Here is a 26,038-nt window from a genome sequence, read left to right on the forward strand (position 1 = left end):
AGAAGATCTTAAGCTTTCATTTGGCCTTTTCTTTTGAAAAAGAAATTAGTGCGCATTTCTCTTCTTGTCAATTTCGAGTGGGTGTGACCATAAAAGGGAAAACACACCTGGGACCTGACTAGGAAGTAGGTCTCCCTGAACCTTCAATGATCAGCCTATGTTGTTAGAATCACTGGTGCGCCTTCTTAATTTTAGCACGTGTGTTCTTTTTCTCTGCAAACATTTGTTCCTTTGTGATTCTTCTTTTTTTTTTTTTAAGGTTTTTATTTTGAGAGAAGAAGTGTGCACGTACATGGGGGAAGGACAAAGAGGGGGGGGAGAGAGAATCCTAGGTGTGGGGCTGGATCCCACAAAGACCTGAGCTAAAATCAAGAGTCGGATGTTTAACCCACTGAGCGCCCCAAGGTGTCTTGTCCCTTTGTGATTCTTTATCGCTGCCGCCCACATTAGAGCCCAAGCAACCTGAAGACAAAGATTGAGTGCCTTTTTTTTAAATGTTTGTTTTATTTATTTTGAGAGAGAGAGAGAACAAGTAGGGAAAGGGCAGAGAGAGAGAGGGAGAGAGAGGGAGAATCCCAAACAAGCTAAACTCTGTCAGCACAGAGCCCATCGCTGGGCTCGATCTCACAAACCATGAGAACATGACCTGAGCCGAAATCAAGAGTCAGACACTTAACGTACTGAGCCCTCCAGGTGCTCCAATGCCTTTGTTTGTAACTGAAGTCAGAATACTGCCATATAAGTCTTTAAATAAATGTTCTTTACCGATACACATCTACTCTTCAGTGCTGTGAGGGAAAAATGTATCTCACTAGAAACTATCTTAGCTCAGGAAACTGTTTCATGCATGTAATATTCTTTCATTGATATTATTTGCTACTTTCTCTTTTGCGTGGCCTGGTTAGGTCATTCCGGGCAAAACCAGTCAGTCCCTGTATTTCAATACGACCGTTCCAATTTTAGGGGGAGAAAACATTTTTAAACAAATTAAAATGAAGAAATCTGGAAGAAGCAAGTTTGATTAATGAAGGTCATGGAAGAGTAAAATCTTACTATTGGAAATGACATTGAAGGTCATGTCGTCTGACCTCCCACTGGAAACAGTAATCCCTAGAGTTTCCAGGTTTAAATTAGTTTCATAGTTTGGAGATAAATACCTTTACTTCCTAGAGTTCAAGAGATTGTACTGTTGTTTTAGGGTCATGAGTTAGTCTAACTGCTTTTACATACTCTCATGAAAAATAGATAAATAGTTGTGTCATTGTTGTACATAATATATGTATAAATAGACATGTAATATATTGTGTATAATGTAGAATTAATGGCTTATATTGTCATAAACTAAGTCTCTTTACAATAGATATCATAATAGAGACGTCTTCATTAATAAGAAATTGAATTCTTACTAAAGGAGCGTCTAAAATTCCCACAGCTAGAATAAGTTTAGGAGTATATAGTTTTGCTCAAATTTTTCTTCGTTTGCTCACTGATATCTTATAAAATTTTTAAATGATGATGATGTGAGATATTTCCGTGAGAAATAAAATACAAATTCTTAAGATAAAATGAAAGATTTCGTTCCTAGTGAATAAAATGTCATGTTGACTCCCCAGATCCATATTTCTTGGCAGACATGAATTTTCTCTGAATCCTGTGGGAAATTCTTGGTTAAACATAACATTTTTACAATTACACAGTCATGGCACAACAGGAAATGTTCTGCTCTAAAATTGAAAAATCAGGTGGAACTCACATCAGCGGCGTTATTTGCAATCTTGCTGAAAGCTATTTTCAGACAGATAAATGCAGTATTAAAAATGCCATGTTACCAGTCCGATTTTTGGCATTTTCAGGTTGTGGGAGAGGGCTGCCTTCTTGTCAGGTTTGCTGACTAGATTCAGAGGAAAATCTATTCAGCCTCACACATTACTAATGATGACCCAGAGGAGTGGGGGCCGTGGGAGGCTGACCTCCGCCTCCGAAGCCCATTTACAAAAACAAAACCAGACCCTGCTCTATGAGTCTAAATGGGATGGCCAAATGCGGAGGTGTCCATGCAAACGAGTGTTTTCTTCTTCAATATGCCCAGCTCATTTGAATTTTAATAACTCCCTTCTGAAGCAGCTTTTGAGTTGAAATGTCTGGATGTCACTCACTAGAGCCCAGTGGCGCTGCTGATAGGAAGGATGACGACTCTGATGAGCTCTTTTGAGGAAGGAATGGTTTCAGAGAATAAAAATCATGCGTGGCACTGGCCGGAGAGAGGAGACGTTGAGGACAGCCTGGTTTCGTTGCCTCTGTGTGCTACTTAATAACTCCCGAGAGGAAGGAAAATGTGATGAGTTATCCCTGATCCGCACTTAGGCCAGGACGAGATTGAGTATCATCAGTGTTTAGCCAATCAAATTTGAGATAGTGAATGTATTAATCTGTTTTCTAATGCCCAGTCCTTTTCTCACCTTGGATCCTCACTTTAATATTCATATGATAGAGCACTTCCTTCATACAGGCCTACATTTCAAAACCAAAACCAGAAACTCCTAGTTTCTAAGGGCTTCAGTTAATGGTTTTGAATGTAACTTTTTTGTTTTTGTTTTTGTTTTTGTTTTTGTTTTCTGCCCTGTAACACTCTCCTTTCTTCCCCTAATCACCCTGTCATCGTCGTCATTATGTACTATTTATTCCTACGGACATTTCTTCACCATGCTAGGTTTAAAATTTACTCAGAAGCTAATCCCTCCTATCACAGAATTATTTTTTTCCCCTTAAGGGACTCTAAATTTTGACTCTTATTTTTGCTACTTTTCTGTTCATTTTTTTTTCCATGACTTCTGATCTTTGTTTTTTATCAATCTCCTAGCCATGTTCAGATTTCATCAAGACTGTATCTATTTCTTTTATAAAACACTTAAAATGTATTAGAAGTACTTAAGAAAAGTAATGATTCATTTTTGCTGCTAACATCAGGTATTTCTACCTAATAATTTCGGATTATTTTTCTTATCATTCTGTTGCTGAGGGATTCAACTAGCTTTCTAAGCTTGTACTTTTCTATTAGGCTTTAAAGTTCACAGTAAGAAGTATTATTTGAGAAAAGTATATTTAAATCCTTTTAATAAAGTCATGGTGAGTGGCATATCCTTCTTGATAGGAGTTCATTGGTCAGTGACCTACGTGCCTAAGTCATGAGCTCTTGCATAAACTGTAGATAGGAATATTCTCACTTGAGCATTTAGAACCATTAACAAGAGATATAATTATTGAGGAGTCTAGTCAAAGAACAGGATTAGTGAACTCGGGTGTAGAATAAACGATATGGGAAAACTGTCCTATTTTTCTGATGAAATTATGGGGTTGGTTTGCCAAGATTGTGTTAAAGCATTTTAAGTTAGTGATAGTTCACCTATTCAGGTTTCTTAACAAGTATTACTAAAAATGAATACTTGTGTATAACACGAAGTTCAAAACTGGCTTAAGGAAGAAAAAAGAATCTCCTATGATCTTACCACCTAGAGATAGCCACAACAGATATTCCAGCTTTATGTCCATCTAGATGTGTGTGTTATGTGGTATTGAATCATAACATGTACATTATTTTGCTGCCTGATTTTCAAAAATTTAACAACTTTTCATGTAAGTGGACATAATCACCACCCATCTTCTCAGGAAGGAGGCTTCTGAGAAGGTATGAAAAGAATCCTTGCATTTGTTCATGGGATGTGTTTTGAGACTATTTGATTGCTGTTTTTTAGTGTAAACACCATGAAAAATATTTGGAAGGAAAAACATCACCAATTACCCCATGACTGTCCAACCACTGTTATCATTTTTGAATTTTATTTTTTAATTTGTTCTTGTGCACACACAAGTTTTGCATCTTTCTGAGCATATATATGCTTTGAGTCTTTTAACTTAAAGCACTGACATTTCCCTGCCTTTCCTGTATCTCTATAGTTATCACTTTTAAATGACCGTAGAGTATTCCATCAAGTTGATGGATCATTGTTATTTTAGCCATTTTTCTGTTGGTCATTTTAAAAAGTTCCCTTTAAGAGAACATCTCTCTCGGGGCGCCTGGGTGGCTTAGTCGGTTAAGCATCCGACTTTCGCTTAGGTCATGATCTCGCGGTTCGTGGGTTCAGGCCCCGCGTCGGGCTCTGTGCTGACTGCCAGCTCAGAGCCTGGAGCCTGCTTCGGACTCTGTGTCTCCCTCTCTCTCTGACCCTACCCTGCTCACGCTGTCTCTCTCTCTCTCTCTCTCTCTCTCTCCCCCCTAAAAATAAATAAATTAAAAAAAATTTAAAAAAAAAAAAGAACATCTCTCTGCATGTAGCTTTCACTCTTCTACGTATAGGTTTTCCTTAGGATACATTCTCAGCACTTTTTAGTGGGCCAGAGGATCTGGTGACACTAGTGACGGCTTGGCTTCTTTGTTCTGCAAAAAGATTGTCCCAGGTTTGGGTACCTCAGCCCCGGACACACATGCAACGCAGCAGATCACAGAGGTCAGAGGCATGGGGGCCAGGCTGCCAGGATTCACACACCACTCTCCTGTGTAATTTCAGACAAGCTGCTCAAGTCACTGAGCCTCAATTGCTTCTATAAAATGGAGAAAATAATTGAACCTTTATAGAGTTTTTGTAAACATTATGAGTTTATGAGTCACTTTATATAACAGTGCTTAGAAAACAAAATAAAGAGGAAACCCTTTCTGGCTATCATATTATAAAGCAAACCAACATAGAGATAAACAGGATTATGATAAAAATCCATCAAGTATAAAATTATACTTTAGCACAGCTTTAATTTACATTTCATTTCCAAAAGGAATGAACATTTTTGCATATATTTACTATTCAAGAAGTTGTTTTTTTTTTAAGTTTATTTTTTTGATGAGACAGAGAGAGAATCCCACGCAGGCTTCACACTATGAGCGCAGAGCCAGATATAGGGCTCAGTCTCACAAATCGTGAGATCGTGACCTGAGCTGAGATCAAGAGTTAGATGTTTAACTGACAGAGCCACTCAGGCACCCCCAAGAAGTTTATTTTTTAATTATACTTTAGACCGCTTATTTTTTAAAACATGTACCTTTTTTTTTCTTGTAAGTAAGCTCTACACCCAGCATGGGGCTTGAACTCACAACCTTGAGATCAAGAGTCACATGTTCTACTGATGGAGCAAGCCAGGCATCCCCAAATTTTGTACGTTTTTTCTTTTTGTTTTAAAATAATTCCAAACTTATAAAAACGTGAAAACTGCCAGAGAACCCTATTCAAATTTCACCAATTGTCCAAACGATATCTTTAGCAGAAAAATTTAATCCAGAATGTCACACTGCACTTATCTGCCCTATCTCTTCAGTCTGCTTCAATCTGGAATAGTTCCCCAGTCATTGTTTGCCTTTCAAGACTTGAAAGTGTTTTAAGATTAGAAGCCAGTGATTTTATTTAATTTTTTTTATTTTTTAAAGGTTTCTTTTTTTTTAATGCTTGTTTACTTTTGAGACAGAGGGAGACTGAGCACGAGCAGGGTAGGGGCAGAGACAGAGGGAGACACAGAATCCAAAGGAGGTTCCAGGCTCCAAGCTGTCACCACAGAGTCCGATGTGGGGCTTGAACTCATGAACTGTGAGATCGTGACCTGAGCTGAAGTCGGCTGCTTAAACGACTGAGCCACGCAGGCGCCCCAGAAGCCAGTTATTTTACAGAACACTCCGCTATTTGGATTTGCCTGTTTGCCTGCGGTTGCTCATGTGAGAGGCGGCCAGTCTTTGGCAGGAGTATCACAGTTGCTCTTCCCATGACATCCCACCAGGTGGCACATGGTGTCTCCCTGCACCAGGGGTGTTCATTGTGATATCTTGACTAAGGTGGTATCTTCCAGACCTCTCCACTAGTAGGTTCTCCTTTCTCTTTATCATCAGTAAATCTCTCTCATGGAGCTGTTTCAAAACTTGATGATTACCCAGTTTTGCATCCTACTTTTGCCCATGAGTCTCAGTATCCATGAATGTTTTCTTGCCCGAATTAGTTATTCCTATAACGTTTGCCAAAAGGTAGTTCTTAAAATTCCATCATTCCATGTATGTTTTTCAGTGGGCGTTCTACTGTAAGGAAGGGCTGCCGTTCCCCTCCCTCCCTCCCTCTCTCTCACTCTTTACTTGCATGGACTACTAAAATTTTACTTTGTGTAATTATTTTGTTATTTACTTATCCATTATTTCATCCTTCAAACTGTTCTGTAGTGAGAACCTCTTTATGTTGGCTTTGTGTCCTTGTGACGTGGGCCCATCATTCTGTGGGCACTTTGTTTCATTGTGGCACAAGACGGTCTAGGCTCATCTTGTATTTATCATCAGTCCTATAATAGCCCATCTTGTATTTATCATCAGTCCTATAATAGCCACGTAGGTCAGGTTCCTTTTAGTGGGGAATGTTATTTATTTTTTTGTTTGTTTGCTTATTTACTTTTGAGACAGAGAGACAGAGAGCGAGAGAGAGAGTGCAAACAGGGAAGGGCAGAGAGAGAGGAAGACAGAAAGCCAAGCAGGCTTCGAGCCATCAGCACAGATCCCAACGCTCATGGGCTCACACCCACGAACCATGAGATCATGACCTGAGCCAGAATCAATAGTTGGACGCTTAACCAACTGAGCCACTCAGGTGCCCTGGGAACGATATTTAGAAGCAAAGATCTGGGTACAAATTCTTGCTACCAGAGCAATCACTGCTCCCAGGGTCTTTCAGTGGACAGTTAGGAAATAGATACGCACGCACTCTCTCTTTTGCTCTCTCATGTTTATATACATTTCTATATCTAGCTGTATTTATTGAAAGCCATGAGTTTCACTTCAATATCTTCAATTCCAGTTCAGCACCACAGGGTTCATTCTACTCTTCCGTCTTTGCATATTTATAACTTTCTTCTCTGGCAGTAGTAAGAGACCTGGCTCCTTATTCTCCACATGTCTGCTCCTTCTTGGAGTGCGCCTGTTTGAAAACAGACTGCTGTCCCCACTGGGCCAGAGCCCCGTGGAAGTCGCCTTTCTCTCTCAGGTCCTGATCGCCACTGGACAGCCACCCTGCTTGGTGGCCTTCCTGCCACTAAGGATCCTGGGACATTTTTGTTCCTGATAACTCTGAGCGTTGTGGAAACACTGTACAGAACATCCTCCCAACTCTTAGTATCTAACTGACCTATAAGAAGTATCAGCTGTTTCCAGCTACTATCTTGATTTTGGAGTCATTTCTTGCAAGTGGCTAAGCATCTCCTCATCTCCACAGATGAGCCATGCTGTACATAACTCTATCTTTGTTTCCTAAGGACTTCATCTAGAAAAATCCTCATCATCCTTTCCATTTTGGATTAAACATCCTTTCCTTAGTGGGTGAAGAAGGAGGATTCCCTGGCATTTCCAGACTAGTTTGGGTTTCTTATGTTATACTTTCGATATGTTGTTCATAGTGCCTTACATATAAGTCATTATTTTAATTATTTGTGGTTCTTTGTTTATTTTTTTTTTTTAATTTATTTCTAGGAGAGAGAGAGAGAGAGAGACAGCGTGAGCAGGGGAGGGTCAGAGAGAGAGGGAGTCACAGATTGAAACAGGCTCCAGGCTCTGAGCTGGCAGTCAGCACAGAGCCCGACGCGGGGCTCGAACCCACGAACTGCGAGATCGTGACCTAAGCGAAAGTCGGACGCTTAACCAACTAAGCCACCCAGGCGCCCCTGTGGTTCTTTGTTTAAAGTCCGGCTTTCCCATTAGACTGTAATTTCCTCAAGGGCAGGAAGAACATCGGTGTTTTATCCTAAATGCTTGGAATGGAGTACTTGGCATTTACTAGTTTTCAAGCATTTGTTGATCTGCAGCTGTGAGTGTGCATGGGTGTATATGTGTATTAGATAATTCTAAGCTAAGTTACTTTTATTTTTTTTTTACATTTATTTATTTTTGAGAGAGAGACAGACAGAGACAGGAGAGGGCCAGAGAGAGAGGGAGACACAGAATCCAAAGCAGGCTCCAGGTTCTGAGCTGTCAGCACAGAGCCGGAATAGGACTCGAACCCACGAACTGTGAGATAATGACCTGGGCCGAAGTCGGACGCTTAACCACCTAAGCCACCCAGACGCCCTAAGTTGCTTTTAAACAGCACTGAAGATGGAGCAAGTAAAGTCATGTCCACACTACACAAGCGACATGCTGTGATGGGGAAGAGACACCCCACCAGCTGTCAGCTTACTGCTTACTACCAGACTTTTACTGTAGGGTTTACACATGTGCGTTGTAGCATTGAGATGTGATCCTCTGTGTAGCCAAAGTATGTGTGATAATGGGTCCTGTTGTAATGCATTATGTTCGGATATGCCATTTATATCAAGGTTCTTTGAGGCTGTCAACTGGATATAAAGCAACTTTGTATCTGGATTTTAAAACATCTGGATCCCATTAACAAGTACTGTTAGGCCTTCTCAGTTCCAAAGGCATTGTCTATAAAGCATTCCACTATTTCCTTTTATCTAAGGCACTTGCCTAAAAGACAAAGCACTGCAAGGAGGGAGCTAATCATTCCCCGTCGCATGACTTTGGGTTCCTGTGTCCAACGCTGAAGATCTCTGGGGAAGCATCCACGTGACTCTGTTCTCCCGTTGTGGGGCTCCCTCTCTTTCCATATCTCCCCCAGAGTGAGTGAAACTGCCAAGTGTTTTCTCCATTCCTAACAGTTACTATAATTCCTTTCATTCCAGTCGTATCCGAGTTAGTTCCCTGCAAATACACCAGAAAATTTTGTGTGATTCTAGTTATGCTACTCAGTAGTGATGCTTTGCCCTTTGAAAAGCGGAAGATTTATTGTGTCATAGCACTTACTTGATTTTCAGCACTGGGTTCCATGTTACAGGTTCTTCTTGTTTCTGATACTTGCTTGCATATATCAGGTCGATACAGAAGCAGCATGCAAAATGGATAGTAAAGTGCGGTTATGAGCACAGGCTCTGTTTTCCTGTCAAGGGAGAGCTCGTTGTCTGAGCAATAAAACATGGTGTTTGTGTGTGTGTGTGTGTGTGTGTGTGTGTGTGTGTGTGTGTGTGTGTGTGTGTGTGTGTAAATGGTCATATTTTGCACTGGGTCCTGGTATTAGAGGACAAGGTGAATGCTTTTCCTGATTCCCTAGATCGTCTGGAAACTGCAAAACTTCCATAGTGAATTCCATAGAAGGACCTGGAATAACATCTTATGTAAATTTGAAAACTCTTGATCTGAGAAAAAATGGAAAGGAATCTGCTTATGAATTAATGATTTCCAAAATAGATTTGGATTCATGTCCTAATAGGAGAGAAAAGCAGTTCTATGCACAGATATTTACGGTACCATCTGCAAGCCATTTCTAAGATTCACACACCAAAATGACCCCAGAAATGCAGCTTAAATTTTTCTGGAGGTGTGTGAAATCAAAGTCTCCAGTTTGTTGCCTACATTGTATAGGGACAGTCATCTCCTGTGTGTAATCAGCAGAGACTTATGTAAATGGCCAACCAGTTAATTCCTATCACAGCATTTTTATTTTTATCACACCTGATTTTGCCTTGTCTGTCTATCCTCTGACTAGAATATAAGCTCCATTAGTGAAGGAATCTCTTCTGTTGCATTGAATACCCTTCACTGTCCGGAACAGTGCCTGGTACCTACGAGGTACTCAGTGATTGAATGAATGAATTTTTTTATGAATATGTTTACTCTATTTTTGGTTCAAAATTCTCTGGATTTTTAAATTTTTTTAATGTTTATTTATTTTTGAGAAAGAGACAGAGCACGAGCTGGGGAGGCGCAGAGAGAGAGAGAGAGTCACAGAATCAGAAGCAGGCTCCAGGCTCTGAGCTGTCAGCACAGAGCCGGACACAGTGCTCGAACCCACAACCTGAGCCAAAGCCAGACGCCCAACTGACTGAGGCGCCCCTAGAAATTCTCTTCGTAATAGCAATGGTAGATTCCCTCACTTCCTACACTCCTAGTATTACATCTTAAGATGGAATAGAAATAAAGTTTCAGTTACTTGGTAACACAGCCTAGAAGGGTGTTGAACTTTAACATGTTCAAAAAGCAAAACCGGGTTCGTTGGACGAGAGAGAAACATCACTGGAAGGTACACTCTGAGTTTTACATTTCTGACTCGGCAGAGGCCTCGGTAAGGAGGTAGGTTAGTTGGTGGCTGGCCTAAGAAAACATGCCGACTTTTGAGATGGCTCTAGTTGGAAATAAGAGTGTAAAACATCAGGAAAGGTCTGGATTAGAAGTGTAGCTTTACTGGTTAGCGATATATGAATAGTATGTGAAACTATGAGAGTAAGTGGAAGAAGGCAGTGAGACTCAGCAGAGGGAAATCCGGAAGTGGAAAGAAGCATTTATTTCCAGAATGAGGGCATGATACAGTTTTACGTGGAAAAGTATGGAATGAAAGATTGGAAGAAACGTCCTTGCATTTGGCATTTAGCGAGCAGTCGAAATCTTAGCAAGGGCAGCGTAAGTGGCATGATGGGGCCATTTGCTAGATAGAAAATTGTATCAGGGTGCTTTTTATTACAGAAAGCAATGACTGATTTCAGTGACTCAGGAGGAAAGGTATTGATTGCAAGGATTCCTAGGTTTTCTCAGAAACCTAAGAGCAGAAACTCTACTGTCAAACCTCAGCACTGCCAGGAGCACAGGCACTGATCCCGGGCCCTGAGACTGTGTGTCACTCTTTCTTCCAGGGGCTGCATAGTCTCATTCTCTGACATGGATTCGGCTTTTCTCTCCAGACCTGCTTCTTGGGCTTTTTCTAAAGAAATTTTTTTTGTAAAATACAACCAAATTGACAGTTCTAACCATTTTAAAGTATACAGCTCTGTGGCACTTAATGCATTCACAGTGTTGTGCAATGTTCCAGAACATTTTCATCACCCCACAAGGAAATCTTGTACCCATTGTGCATTCCCCATCACTCCCCATTTCCCTCAGCCTCTAGCAACCACTAATCTGTGTTCTGTCTCTATGGATGTGCCTGTTCCATATATTTTATTTAAATGAAACCATACACCGTATGGCATTTTGTGCCTGGATTCTTTCACTTTGCATCATGTTTTCAAGGTTCATCTGTGTAGCGGTGAGCATCAGTATTTCTGATACTGTATTTCACTCTTTATGGCTGAATAATATTCCATTATATGGATACGCATTTAAAAAAAAAAATTTTATCACTTACTTAGTTTTGAGAGACAGAGAATGTGTAGGGGAGGGACAGAGAGATTGAGGGAGAGAGACACAGAATCCGAAGCAGGCTCCAGGCTCCGAGCTGTCAGCGCAGAGCCCAATGCGGGACTCAAACTCACGAGCTGTGAGATGACCTGAGCCAAAGTCGGCCACTTAGCCGACTGAGCCACCCTGGATATGCATTATTTTTTATCCACTCATCAGTTGGTGGACATTTGGATTGTTTCTGCCTTTTGGCTATTATGAGTGGTGCTGCTATCAAGACTCATCTACAAGTCAGTGTTTGAACACCTGTTTTAAGTTATTTTGGGCATATGTTTATAAGAGGAATTTTTAGGTCATGTAGTAATTTTCTGTAATTTTTTGAGAATCTGCCAAACTTTTTCCACAGGGACTCCACCCTTTTTTTTTTAAACATTTATTTATTTTTGAGAGACAGAGCATTAGCAGGGGAGGGGCAGAGAGAGAGGGAAATAGAGAATCTGAAGCAGGTTCCAGGCTCTGAGCTGTTTGTCAGCACAGAGCCTGATGTGGGGCTTGAACTCACAAACCATGAGATCATGACCTGAGCTGAAGTTGAGTGCTCAACCAACTGGCCACCCAGGTACGCCTGGGACTGCCCCTTTTTATATTCCTACCTGCAATATATGAGGGTTCCGATTTCTCTACATCCTTGCCAGTACTTGTTCTTTAACTTCATCATCATCATCATTTTCATCCTATTGAGTATGAAGTGATATCATTTGGTTTTGATTTGAATTCCCCCAATACCTAATGGTGTTGGAGCATCTTTTCAAGTACTTGTTAGCCATTTGTAGTATCTCTTCTTTGGAAAATTATCTCTTCAAGTCTTTGAACCATTTTAAAAATTAGATTCTCTTTTTGTTGTTGAGTTGTAAAAGCTCTTTGTATATTCTGGATAGTAGACCAATATCGGAAATGTAACTTGGAAATATTTTGTTGTATTAGGTCGTCTTTTCACTTTGTCAATAATATCCCTTAGTGCTGTTTTGATTATTGTAGCTCTGTAGTAAATTTTGAAATTGGTATGTATGAGTTCTTCACATTTTCTTTTTCAAGATTGTTTGGCTATTCAGAGCCCCTTAAAATTCCATATGAATTTGAGGACCAACTTTTCCATTTCTGAAAAAAAAAAGCCACTGAAATTTTGATAGGGATTATGCCAAATCTGTAGATAGCGTTGGATAGTATTGTGATCTTTACAGTATTAAGTATTCCAATCAATGAACATAATATATCTTTCCCCTTATGTAGATCTTTAGTTTCTTTCCACAGTGTTTGTCCTGTTCAGTGTATGTGTCTTTTACCTCAGTTAAATTTAATCCTAGGTATTTTATTCTTTTGGATACTATTGCAAGTGGAATTGTTTCTTAATTTCCTTTTTGGATCACTCATTCCTGAGATATGGAAACATAACTAAATTTTGTGTGTTGATTTTACATCCTGCAACTTTACTGAACTGTTTTCTATGTATAGAATCTTGTCATCTGTAAATAGAGGTAGTTTTACTTCTTTTCCAATTTGGATGCCTTTTATATATTTTTCTTCCCTAATGGCTCTGACTAGAAGGTCCAATACAAAATGGTGAAAGTAGGCATTCTTGTCTTGTTCTTTATTGTATAGGAAAAGCTTTTAGTCTTTTACCATTGAATATAATGTTCACTGTGTATTTTTCACAAATGCCCTTTGTCATGTTAAGATGACTCCATTATATTTCTAATTTTTGAGTGTTTTTATCATTAAAGTGTGTTGGATTTTATCAAAAGCTGTCTGTGTCCGTTGAGGTTACCATGTGTTTCTCCCCCTTCATTCTATTAATGTAGTAAATTACATTGATTTATTTTCTTACATTGAATGCCACTTGGATTCTTAGAATAAATCTGTGTGGTCATCATGCATATGATGTTTTTAATATGCTGTTTAATATGCTGTTGGATTCAGTTTGCCAGTCTTAATTTGAGAGTTCTCACATCTATATTCGTAACAACTACTAGTTTGTAGTTTTTTGTTTTTTTGTGTTTCTTTCTCTTTTTTTTCCAATTTTTATTGTGGTATCTCTAGCTTTGGTGTTAGGTTAATGTTGGTCTCATACAATGAGTTACGAAGTGCAGTTGAGGGGTGCCTGGGTGGCTCAGTCAGTGGAGCATCTGAGTCTTGATTTCAGCTCGGGTCACAATGTCACAATTTGTGGGTTCAAGCCTCACGTTGGGCTATGCGCTAGCAGCAAGGAGCCTGCTTGGGATTCTCTCTCTGCCTCCCCCCATGCATGCGTGCGCGCTCTTTCTCTCTCTCTCTCTCTTTCTCTCAATATAAATAAGTAAACATTTTTTTAAAAAGCACAGTTGATCTTTGAACAACATGGGTTTGAACTGCACATGTTCACTTATATGCTTTTTTTTCATTAAATACAGTACAGTACTATAAGTGTATTTTCTCTTTTCCATGATTTTCTTAACATTTTCTTTTCTCTAGCTTAACATACAAAATATGTATTAATCAACTGTTACATTATTGGTAAGGCTTTCTATCAACAGTAGGCTATTAGTAGTTACATTTAGGGGAGGGGGCCAGAAGTTATATGTGGATTTTTGGCTACAGCGATGGTTCACACCCTGTGTTGTTCAAGAATTAACTGTATCCCCTCTTCTGTTTTTCGTTGGAAGAAATTGAGGACTGATGTTAATTCTTTAAGTGTTTGGCAGAATTCACCAGTGAAACCATCTGGTCCTGCACTTTTCTTTGTTGGAGCTTTTTGTTTATATCTCCTTCCTTGTCATAGGACTGCTTGCATTTTCTGTTTATTCTCGAATCAGTTTTAGTAACTTCTGTATTTCTAGGATTTTGTCTGTTTTATCTAGATTATTTAAATTGCTGGCACACAGTTTCTCATAGTTTTCTCTTGTAATCCTTTTTGCTTCTGTAAGGTTGGTAGAAATGTCTTTGCTTTTATTTCTGATTTTAGGTATTTCCATCTTCCTTTCCAATCTGTTAAACTTTTATTTCCTTTCCTTATCTTCTTGCATAAGCTAGCACTTTTAATATAATATTGAAATGGAGTGGTGAGAGGAGACATCTTAACTTATTTCTGATCTTAGTGATAAAGCTTCTAATTCTTTACTGTGAAGTATGATGTTAGCCTAGAGTTTTTTAGGGAAACTCTATTCCTAGTTTACTGAGAGTTCACGTTATTGTAAAACCAGTCTTTTTCATCATGCAAAATTGAAATTCTATACCCATTAAATAATACTCTTTCTTCTTCCCCCTAATGCCTGGTAGTCACCATTCTACTTTCTGTTTTGTTTTGTTTTTAAGTTTATTGATTTATTTTGAAAGAGAGAAAGAATCTCAAGCAGGTTTTGCACTGTCAGGGTGGAGCCTGATGTGGGACTCAAACTCACGAACCGCGAGATTATGACCTGAGCCTAAACCAAGACTCAGACATTTAACTGAGCCACCCTATTTTCTGTATCTATTAATTGGACTGTTTAGATACCTGATATAAATAGAATCATACGGCATGTATTTTGTTGTGACTGGCTTATTTCAGTTAGCATAGTATCAAGATTCATTTATGTTACAGCATATGACAGGATTTCCTTACTTTTTAATGTTGGACACTAGTCCATATATATATATGATATACAGACTGTGAATGTTTCACAAGACGAGCAAACATTTCTAAGAAAATTTCGCTTGATAAATGAGCGATATCTTGCAATATGAGTAGTACTTGACGCCGGACATCACATGATCACAACTGAGTCAATGATTCTTGAAATTCACGTTGATAAACAAGTGCTTTGGATTATAAGCAATTTTCCTGAATGGATTATGCTCGCAAACTAAGGTTTTACTCTATATACATATATATCAATCACATTTTGTTTGTCCATTTATCCATCGATTGATATTTGGGTTGCTTCTCCTTCTTGGCTATTGTGAATAGTACTGCTGTGAACAATGGTGTACAAACATCTCTTCAGGATCCTGCTTGCAATTCTTTGGAGTATATACTCAGAAGTGAGATTTCTGGATCCTATGGTAGTTCTGTTTTTGATTTTTTGAGGAGCCATCATACTGTTTTCCATAGCTGTTCTACCATTTTACAATCTGAACAACAGTATACAAGAGTTCCAGTTTCTCCACATCTTCACCAACACTTGTTTTTAATTTTCTTTCCTTCCAAGATTTTATTTAAATTCAAATTAATTAATACCTAGGGTAGTATGGGTTTCAGGAGTAGGATTCAGTGATTCATCACTTTCATACAACACCCAGTGCTCATCACAACACGTGCCCTCCTTAATACCCATCCCCCCACCCACCTCCCCTTTCTATGCTTTTTTTTTTTTTTAAATAGCCATCCTAATGGATGTAAGTGAACTGATATCTCATTGTGGTTTGATATGCATCTCTCTAATGATAAGTGATGTTGAGCATCTTTTCATATTATTATTGGTCATTTTTGTATCATCTCTAGAAAAACTCTACCTCTGCTTCTCCTTCCCCATATGCAGCATCTGCTGATTGTGCTACGCTTCTGCTGATGTAGCCTCTCTGCTTCTCTTTCCTTGTGCTTTTCCTTTCTCCAGCTGTTTGTACTTTTGCAGATTTTGCCCACCTGTTTCCCCTGTCCAGTCTCCACTGATTCTGCGGCCTTTTCGGCCTCAGCTATTACTGCTCCTGTGCTTCTCCTTTTAGGGTGTTTTTCCTTTGGCTGATTCTGCCCCCACTTTGCTTCCCCCTTGTTCAGTACCTACTGATTCTGCTGATTTTTCTGCCTCAGCTTCTCCCTTTTCCTGGGCTTCCTTCTGCAGCTGTTGTTCCTTTTATTGACTCTGCCCCTGCTTTTGCTTCCCCCTCTGTGGTCAGTGCCTCCTAATTCTGCTGCTGTTTCTGTCTCAGCTTCTTCCTGTCTTGTGCTTCTCCTTTCTACAGCTGTTGTTCCTTTTGCTAACTCCGTCCCACTTCTGTATCCCTGTGTTCAGTGCCTGCTATTTCTGCTGCTTGTTCTGCTTAAGCTTCTTCTTCTCTCGTGCTTCTCCTTTCTGCAGTAGTTGTTCCTTTTACTGGCTCTGCCCCCACCTCTGCTTATCCTTCTGTGTCCAGGGCCTACTGATTCTCCTGCCTTTACTGCCTCAGCTTCTCCCTTTTCCTGGGCTTCTCCTTTCTGCAGCAGTAGTTCTTTTGGTGACTCTGCTCCCACTTCTGCTTCCCCGTGTTCAGTGCCTGCTGATTCTGTGGCTTTGTGTGCCACAGCTTCTCCTTTTTCCTGTGCTTCTCCTTTTTCCTGGGCTTCTCCTTTCTGCAGCTGTTGATCCTTTTGCTGACTCTGCTCCCACTTCTGCTTCCCGTGTTCAGTGCCTGCTGATTCTGCTGCCTTGTGTGCCGCAGCTTCTCCTTTTTCCTGGGCTTCTCCTTTCTGCAGCTGTTGATCCTTTTGCTGACTCTGCTCCCACTTCTGCTTCCCGTGTTCAGTGCCTGCTGATTCTGCTGCCTTGTGTGCCGCAGCTTCTCCTTTTTCCTGGGCTTCTCCTTTCTGCAGCTGTTGATCCTTTTGCTGACTCTGCTCCCACTTCTGCTTCCCGTGTTCAGTGCCTGCTGATTCTGCTGCCTTGTGTGCCGCAGCTTCTCCTTTTTCCTGGGCTTCTCCTTTCTGCAGCTGTTGATCCTTTTGCTGACTCTGCTCCCACTTCTGCTTCCCGTGTTCAGTGCCTGCTGATTCTGCTGCCTTGTGTGCCGCAGCTTCTCCTTTTTCCTGGGCTTCTCCTTTCTGCAGCTGTTGATCCTTTTGCTGACTCTGCTCCCACTTCTGCTTCCCGTGTTCAGTGCCTGCTGATTCTGCTGCCTTGTGTGCCGCAGCTTCTCCTTTTTCCTGGGCTTCTCCTTTCTGCAGCTGTTGATCCTTTTGCTGACTCTGCTCCCACTTCTGCTTCCCGTGTTCAGTGCCTGCTGATTCTGCTGCCTTGTGTGCCGCAGCTTCTCCTTTTTCCTGGGCTTCTCCTTTCTGCAGCTGTTGATCCTTTTGCTGACTCTGCTCCCACTTCTGCTTCCCGTGTTCAGTGCCTGCTGATTCTGCTGCCTTGTGTGCCGCAGCTTCTCCTTTTTCCTGGGCTTCTCCTTTCTGCAGCTGTTGATCCTTTTGCTGACTCTGCTCCCACTTCTGCTTCCCGTGTTCAGTGCCTGCTGATTCTGCTGCCTTGTGTGCCGCAGCTTCTCCTTTTTCCTGGGCTTCTCCTTTCTGCAGCTGTTGATCCTTTTGCTGACTCTGCTCCCACTTCTGCTTCCCGTGTTCAGTGCCTGCTGATTCTGCTGCCTTGTGTGCCGCAGCTTCTCCTTTTTCCTGGGCTTCTCCTTTCTGCAGCTGTTGATCCTTTTGCTGACTCTGCTCCCACTTCTGCTTCCCGTGTTCAGTGCCTGCTGATTCTGCTGCCTTGTGTGCCGCAGCTTCTCCTTTTTCCTGGGCTTCTCCTTTCTGCAGCTGTTGATCCTTTTGCTGACTCTGCTCCCACTTCTGCTTCCCGTGTTCAGTGCCTGCTGATTCTGCTGCCTTGTGTGCCGCAGCTTCTCCTTTTTCCTGGGCTTCTCCTTTCTGCAGCTGTTGATCCTTTTGCTGACTCTGCTCCCACTTCTGCTTCCCGTGTTCAGTGCCTGCTGATTCTGCTGCCTTGTGTGCCGCAGCTTCTCCTTTTTCCTGGGCTTCTCCTTTCTGCAGCTGTTGATCCTTTTGCTGACTCTGCTCCCACTTCTGCTTCCCGTGTTCAGTGCCTGCTGATTCTGCTGCCTTGTGTGCCGCAGCTTCTCCTTTTTCCTGGGCTTCTCCTTTCTGCAGCAGTTGTTCCTTTTGCTGACTCTGCTCCCACTTCTGCTTCCCGTGTTCAGTGCCTGCTGATTCTGCTTCATTTTCTTCCTCAGCTTCTTCTTCTCTTGTGCTTGTCCTTCCTACAGCTATTGTGCCTTTTGCTGACTCTACCCTACCTCTTCTTCCCCTTTTTCACTTTCTGTTAATTCTGCTACTTATCTGCTGATTCCACCCCTGATTATCATTTTCCTACTGATGCTTTTCCTTTTACTGAGTCTGCTTCTCTCTCTGCTGACACTGATTTTCCTTCTGCTACATATGTTGATCCAGCTGCTTTTGCTTCTCCTTCGTGATCTTTTACTTTTTACACATCATTTCTGCCATCTTTTGAGCCTCACTTTTACACGGCCCTTCATGGCTACTCAAACCCTGACTGTGCCTTATGATTCCACTCATAACTCTTCCAGCGTCTCAACATTTCAATTTCAATTTAGCCCCCACCTGGGGAAAATAAAAAGATTATGCTAAAGCCATAGCACTATGTTGTAGATAGCTGGTTAGCCTACAGATCAGCTGTTACAGTCAGCTGCGGCACAGGCTGGAGCGTGGAAGTAGCGAGTCACATGGTACAGAGCATGACCACTGTGAGCCACAGGGAAGAAGGACTTCACGGTTGTTAGAAGGGACTGTGCCTGAGTAGGCAGTAGTTGCCACCTCTTCTGGAAGTAGACTGGGGAGGGAGTTGTGGGGCAATAACGTAGATAAGTCACTCTTTTTAGAAAGCCGGATAAAAAGACAAACAAGAATATGGAAGACACTTAAGTAGTGATGTGGACTATTTCTGTCCAGACAAGAGGGAAAAACTGGAGGCAAGTAAGAAAGAGAAGTGCAGAAGGAGCAGGGTTTTATAACGGATGGGGTTGAGACCGAGAGCACAGAACTGAAGGACTGACCGTAGTTGAAGGCGTGATAGCAAATCGTTTGAATCTGGAAAAGAAGAAAAGTTGGAATTTCTGCCTCTCATGCTGCCGCTGAGGTGTTTGACTCGTAATTTCCTTTCTGTCACAGGTCCTGAATTTGTGCCTCCTTCCCTTCTTAAAGTCGTGATGAAACCCATCGCCACTGTTGGAGAAAGCTACCAGTATCCCCCTGTGAGCTGGGCTGCACTCCTCTCGCCGCTTATGAGGCTAAACTTTGGTAAATATCAAGTGTTTTCAGGCCGTCAGACTCTGCTTCTAGGATGTGACCTGAACAGAAAATTAGATTCTGGGTCACAATCGATGGTGACTGGCTAGACCTTTGCAATCGTGAGGTTCATCTTCTTGGATGGCCACCTGAGTTACTTTCACTGAGTCATGTTATAGACGGCTGAGGCTGAGGAGGAGGAGTTCCGAAGACAGGCCAGAGGCACTCATCAAAACAAAGACTTGAGGTGTGCATACTGCGGGCTGCATGGCGCAGGTCCCAGAAAGCCTGGTTTGATGGTCATCAAACTGCGTTTTCAGAGCCCTAGGATTCAAGGAAGCCCCCCATGGGATGGCACATTTGGTGTCTATTACTGCTGTAACAAGTTACCACAGATCTAGCAGCTTGAAGCCACACAAATGTATCATCTAGTAGTTCTGTAGATCCGAAGTCCAACATGGTTCTCCCTGGGCCAGGATCAAAGTATAGGTGGAAGCATCCTTTCCTAGATGCCCTAGGGAGTGCTAAGGTCTGATTGATTTTGTCCCCCTGAAATTCATATGTTGAAATCCTAATCCTCCGTGTGATGGTATGGAGAGGTGGAGCCTTTGGGGGTGATTAGGTCTTGAATGTGGAGCCCTCGTGAATAGGATTATTGCCCTTATAATTTTTTTTATGTCTTTATTTTATTTTGAGAGACAGAGACAGAGACCGAGCAGGGGAGGGGCAGAGAGAGGGAGGCACATAATCGGAAGCAGGCTTCAGGCTCCGAGCTGTCAGCACAGAGCCCAACGCAGGGCTTGAACTGCAAGATCATGACCTGATCTGAAGTCAGACGCCCAACAGACTGAACCACCCAGGCACCCCTGTTGCCCTTATAAAAGAGGCCCCAACAAGCTCCCTAGCCCCTTCCATGGTGTGAAGACGAGTCGAGAACTGGCCGTCTACAGCCGTGAAAACGGGTCCACCAGAACCCACCGTGCCGGTACCCCAATCTTGGACTTCCAGCTGCCAGAACTATGAGAAATACATTTCCGCTATTTGTAAATCCCCCAGCCAGTGGTATATTGTTAGAGCAGTCTGATCAGACCGGGACAGGGAGAATCCATTTCTTTCCCTTTCCCAGCTTCTCCAGGTTGCCCACACTCCTTGGCTTGCATCCCCCTTTCATCCTCAGAGCCCACACTGGAGGGCCAAAGCCTTCTCACGCTGTTCTCTACAACCAGGAAAGGTTTTCCACAGTAAAGATTCATGTGATTTCATGGGTCTTTTTGAACAATCCAGGCTAATCTCCCCATCTCTGGTCCTTAACCTTAATCACATCTGAGAAGCCCCTTTGCCAAGCAAAGTAACACGTTCCCAGTTTCCAGGGATTAGGATGTAGGCATCTTTGAGGCCATGATTCTACCACAGATTCTTTGTGATGAGAGGCAGAGGGAATGCACACCACAGCAACCTCTTTTATGGTGTTGATATATGCACATTTAATCCCATGTACTTGCCTCCTGGCCTCAAGAAAAAATGGGGGGGGACAATTTTTTAACAGTGCTATAATGTGTGTGTGTGTGTGTGTGTGTGTGTGTGTGTGTGTGTGTGTATGTGTTTGCCCACTGCTATTTACAGTAGGGTGCTCACTTACGATATACAGAATGATTCGTAAACCATAGTTTATGTGCAACTGAGAGGGTACCCAAAGCTGATTCTGACTCAGTACAGTTTTTCACTTATATACTTTCATTTGAACCTAATATCTGTGTAAGATACAATGTCACCCATACCATGTTTCTGGAGATTTCATTTGAAAATGATGTTCTCCTGAGCCTCCCACTGCCTGTGTGTGCTGTATTGAAAATGTTTATGTTTTAGTAAGAATCCTTAGAAAAAAGAAGAAAAGGTCTGGTTGGGAAAATACGTCTGCTGATTCGATAAGGCTACTAAAAGGACTCGATCCCTGGGGAATGTGGCAACCTTTTTAAGTCCTAACAGACCTAAACAAATTTCTCTATGAGCTGAGTGCAAGGTAGGAGAGGAGGGCAGAGACAAAGAGTTTTACCCAGAGTTTTCTCAAATTTTTCATAGTGTTCAATTATTTACTTTTCTTAGGGCACTGTTAGAGAATTTCCAGAACTAGATCACAGCCCTTACCAGTCCCAAGACTTAACCCTCTGCTGCCTCTGGGTACATTCTTTGGCTCACAATGAAAAGGTCACTTGAAATACCTTTTGGTTTACTCAAGTTCTGTTATTGGTAGATGTCACACAAGCTTTGATTTGAGACATAAAAGGCTGAAATGGAATCCGAGGAGGAGCTGCATTACACATATACCCTCTTCTTCTCTTTCAGGAGAAGAGATACAGCAACTCTGCCTTGAAATTATGGTGACACAGGCGCAATCATCCCAGAATGCAGCTGCACTGTTGGGACTGTGGGTGACACCTCCACTGGTCCATAGTCTAAGTGTATGTAACAGTGAAGGGTGTTGGGCAACGGGAGGATATGGTTCTTTTGGGAGAGATTAACATGGGTGCATGTTCTCAAAGTCAAGAGTGGACAGATGTGATTCTGTAAAAATTGGGGGCGTGGCAGTCGCTGGCCAGCAGATTGGAAGATTGTGATTCCGAGCTCTGCCCCAGCCATCGACATTCATGCTTTCAGCTCCCACTGATTATGAAAACGGGAAATGATGGTCAGAGATATTACAGCTCCTTTCTCGAGATCATACAGCTAGAAAGTGGTAGAGTTATTGGAACCTGGGTTTGTTTATATGATATACAATACCATATCAATGATTTTCATTGGGGTTTTTTTCAATATTTATTTTTGAGAGAGCATGTGTGCGCAAGTGGGGGAGGGGCAGAGGGGAACAGAGAATCCAAAGCGAGCTCTATGCTGATGGCAGAGAACCCGATGCAGGGTTTGAACTCACGAATCACGAGATCATGACCTGAGCCAAAGTTGGATGCTCAACTGACTGAGCCACTCAGGCTACCCTGATATTCAGTAGATATTAAGAGAAAGGGAAATCCATACATGATCCCTCCCTTTCACAGGAAAGGCAGCAATTCAGGTGAGCCTTCAAGGCTTGGTAGGATTTCATTAAGCATCAAGGTAGAGGCATGGGGGCGGTGTAGGTAGAGAGTGTAGAACATCTCTGCTAGGGTGTTGGGCTTGAACAAAGCGCTGAGGAAGAAGTGACCTAGCCTGGTATCTATGATAGAGGGAGCCAGCACCTTCCAGGAGACAGGCTAAGGGGTAAGTAGGAAGAATGGGATAAGACTGTTCAAAGATGTGCAGTTAGTAAATTGTATAATTTTGAGTATATTCTAAGGCAGGACAAGAAAAACTCCATTCCATGATTCCTTGGAGGTTTACCAATTGATTATAAGTTAAATGATCTCGCCATTGTTATTCTTTTATTCAGGGGTCTTTAATTCTTTGAGGATATTGCAAAGCTCTTGTATTAATTCCTCAGTCTTTCAAGTTCAGTTCCTATTGTGTACTTTTTTTTTCTTTTAAGTTCCACTACTTTTCTAATTCGCTTTCGTTGAAGGGGCACGTGATTGAGGTCTGCGCCCTTTCCATCAGCAGCTGTCATGAGCTATCTGCTCCAAGCACATCCCATGTAGCCGCCATTACTGAGCAGTTGCTCTGTACCTGCTACTTGTAAGCTCTCAGTGAGAGCTTTCAGACGTCAGACTAAATCTGTCTTCTAGCCTCACACACCAATGTTTTTTACATCTTTGAGTTTTAATTTCTATTCCATGAAATATGGCTATTTTAAATGTACAGTTTGATGGGTTCTGGTACATTTGTACATTTTCGTCCATCACCAATATTTCCATCTCCCCCAGAAAGTTCTGTCGTGCCAATCTGGAAACACTCTCCACTCCCAGGCTCAGACCCAGGCTACCGCTGATCTGCTTTTTGTCTCTATAATTTTTCCTTTTTTTTAAATTTTTTTCTTTTTTCTTTTTCTCTAAGAGGGAGAAAGAGAGCACATGAGTTGGGGAGGGGCAGGAGGTGAGGGAGAAAAAGAATCCCAAGCAGGCTCCACACCTAGTGCAGAGCCTGATGCAGGGCTCGATTTCATGACCGTGAGATCATGAAATCAACCTGAGCCAAAATCAAGAGTTGGACTGTTAACCAACTGAGCCACCCAGATGCCCCTACAATTTGTCCTTTTTTAAACAACTTTCATATAAATTTAAATTTCATATAAACTTTAGAAATTCTCTAGAACGGAATCATACAATATGAAGTCTTGTGTGCCCAGCTTATCCCACTGTGACAAGTAGATTTTATTGTTTCCATTTTACAGGCTGACAAACTGAGGCAAATTGGGGTTAAACAAAGTTTATGTAGCTAATATGTGGGAGTGAGTCTGGCTGACTCCAAAGTCCTTGTTTCAGACACTGTTCTATTAACTCCTCTTTCCTTCTGAATCAGGTATAACTTGAACAGCCTGTTTTGTTTACCTCAAAAATCTTTCTAGAATTTTAATCCTTCCACTTCTTTTTCAGATCTGTTACTTTTTTGCATTTGTCTTTGAGGATGGACTTTTCTTATTATCATTGTTAATTAATAAATTAAGTTTATGAATTCATTTTCTTCATTATATACCTTCCCTTTTTAAAAAACGATCAGAGGGCTCCTCAGAGGCTTCATCAGTTAAGCATCCGACTTCAGCTCACGTCCTGATCTCCTGGTTTGTGATCTCACAGTCCATGAGTTCGAGCCCTGACATCGGGCTCTATGCTAATAGCTCAGAGCCTGAAGCCTGCTTCGTATTCTGTGTCTCCTTCTCTCTGCCCCTCCGCTGCTCACACTCTGTGTGTCTCTCTCTCAAAAAGAAACAAACATTTAAAAATATTAATAAATAAAAATAAATTTTAAATAATCAGAAATGGCATGTTCTTTACAGTGAACTGTTCAGGTGAGTCATGCAACCCCGCTGGTATTTTTTTTTGAAATTTACTGATGTTTGTCTGGTTTTATTTTTGTAGACCACTTCTTTTAGACTTGCTGCTCCTTTAGCCGCATACTTAACATTTCTTAGAATTTTTGAAGCCTCCTCTCTTAACACCATTGGCAGAGAGCTATTTCTCACCGTGCCCCTTTTCGGTGCTCGTGATCTCCAGCACGCCGTGGTCCATTCTTCATGTTCAGCTGTTCCTCTTTGGCCAAAACTGGTTCTGGCCTGCCAAGTCTCCTTTGTATTTCCTTGTGCTGCCTAGAAGAAGAAATTAATAATATCAGATACTGTGGCTAGTCGATTTCCTGCAGATGAGACTTTCATCTCCAGGATTTTTTTTTCTTTTTGCCAGAGAATGTGACCTTTTAAGACTGAATAGCAACTGTCATATCCTTTCAGAAAGAAGTAGCATTTTCTTCCCCTCACCGAAAAGATCCAAGGTTTAAGCAGAGTAGTTCACAGGCGAATCAGCAGATACGGTATACACAGGAACTGCCCTGGACCCCAGTTGATTTCAGTGGCCTCAGTCACATGCAGCAGAAAATAAGGGGCACGGAAGTAACCTTGAACGTTCCATCTCTCAGTCTGCCCTCCGACACAGGGATGGCTTTGAGGTTTGGAGCCCTGCAAACCCAGACTGGGCCCGTTTCTTCCTGACTTCTTTTTGCTTTGCTTCCAGTTGAGTATCAAGAAATACCTCCTGGTGTCTACGCCTCTTTGGATAAAACATGTCTCTGACGAACAGATCGTGGGTTTTGTCGAAAACTTAATGGTGGCGGTGTTTAAAGCAGCGCCCGCCCCTCCCAGTCCTGAGTTATGCGCGGGTGCCCTGCAGGGCCTGAGTCAGGCCATGAGGCTGCCCAGCCCTGCCCACCACCTCTGGAGTCTGCTCTGTGAAGCTACCGGGAAGATTTTTGACCTTCTGCCAAATAAGATTCGGGTGAGGAACAAAAATATTTACATTCCTGACCATTTATGTTTGGGATCTTTCTTAAGCCTTTTTGGCAAAGTGAGGAGGTGGATGTTTTAAGAATGTGGTGGGAAGGCTAGGAAGAAATAACCACATTTTTCACTAAGAATGTGTTTGCGTCCAGGATCTAAATTGAGGTTGGATATTTAGAGCCAAAGTTTTGAGCAGGCTTAGAAGCGGGTTAACCAGTGCTACCCCAGGAAACAGGCTGCCAGCCTTCTACCAGATACCATAGGTGATGGACAGTCTCTGAGCATATTGTCCAATATATGACTAATATCAAGTGACGCAGTATATTTCTGAATGATTTAACTTCTTTGTAAAGCTACAAAGCTTTAAAAGAAGTTAAAAATCTGTGTGGAATGATAGAATCTGACAAGGGGGGGATAGAACAGCCAAACAAAATAATAGGAAAGATTTTTTGTTGTTGTTATTGTTTTTAAGTAAGCTCTATGCCCAACATGGGGCTTGAACTCATGACCCTAAATCAAGGGTCATGTGCTCTACTGACTGAGCCAGCCACGTGCCCCAGAAAGATGTTTTTTTATTTTTTTTTTTTTTGAGTGATAAAAACTGGAAAACATTTTGGTTTGATTAAAATCTCAGAGGCTGCTATTCATGGAGATAAGCAAACCTAATCATTTGTCAGAACATTGAGAATGTTTCTGTTATCTTACATGTATTTTGACGTGCTTGTGATTTTTCCTTACCAGAGAAATGATCTAGAGCTGTATATCGGTGTAGCAAAATGCCTCTCAGAAATGACAGATGATGAAGCCAATCGAGTTGCCCAGATGACTGAGGTAATAACATATCTCTATATTTATTTCCATTATTGAA

General features: G+C 41.7%; 1 protein-coding gene across 3 annotated transcripts in view; it reads left to right on the plus strand.

Annotated features, from left to right (window-relative positions):
• FOCAD (focadhesin) overlaps window positions 1-26,038 on the plus strand; it is a 377,756-nt gene that overhangs the window by 333,436 nt on the left and 18,282 nt on the right. For all 3 annotated transcript variants that reach the window (XM_077774673.1, XM_077774670.1, XM_077774671.1), the window contains exons 36-39: window positions 19,140-19,268; window positions 21,600-21,715; window positions 24,908-25,168; window positions 25,912-26,001. In XM_077774673.1, coding sequence (XP_077630799.1) covers window positions 19,140-19,268; window positions 21,600-21,715; window positions 24,908-25,168; window positions 25,912-26,001 — 596 coding nt within the window. The remainder of the gene's footprint in view (window positions 1-19,139; window positions 19,269-21,599; window positions 21,716-24,907; window positions 25,169-25,911; window positions 26,002-26,038) is intronic.

This window comes from Crocuta crocuta, unplaced genomic scaffold (genome assembly GCF_008692635.1).
Source record: "Crocuta crocuta isolate KB4526 unplaced genomic scaffold, BGI_CrCroc_1.0 scaffold425, whole genome shotgun sequence".
In the NCBI taxonomy this organism is placed as follows: domain Eukaryota; kingdom Metazoa; phylum Chordata; class Mammalia; order Carnivora; family Hyaenidae; genus Crocuta; species Crocuta crocuta.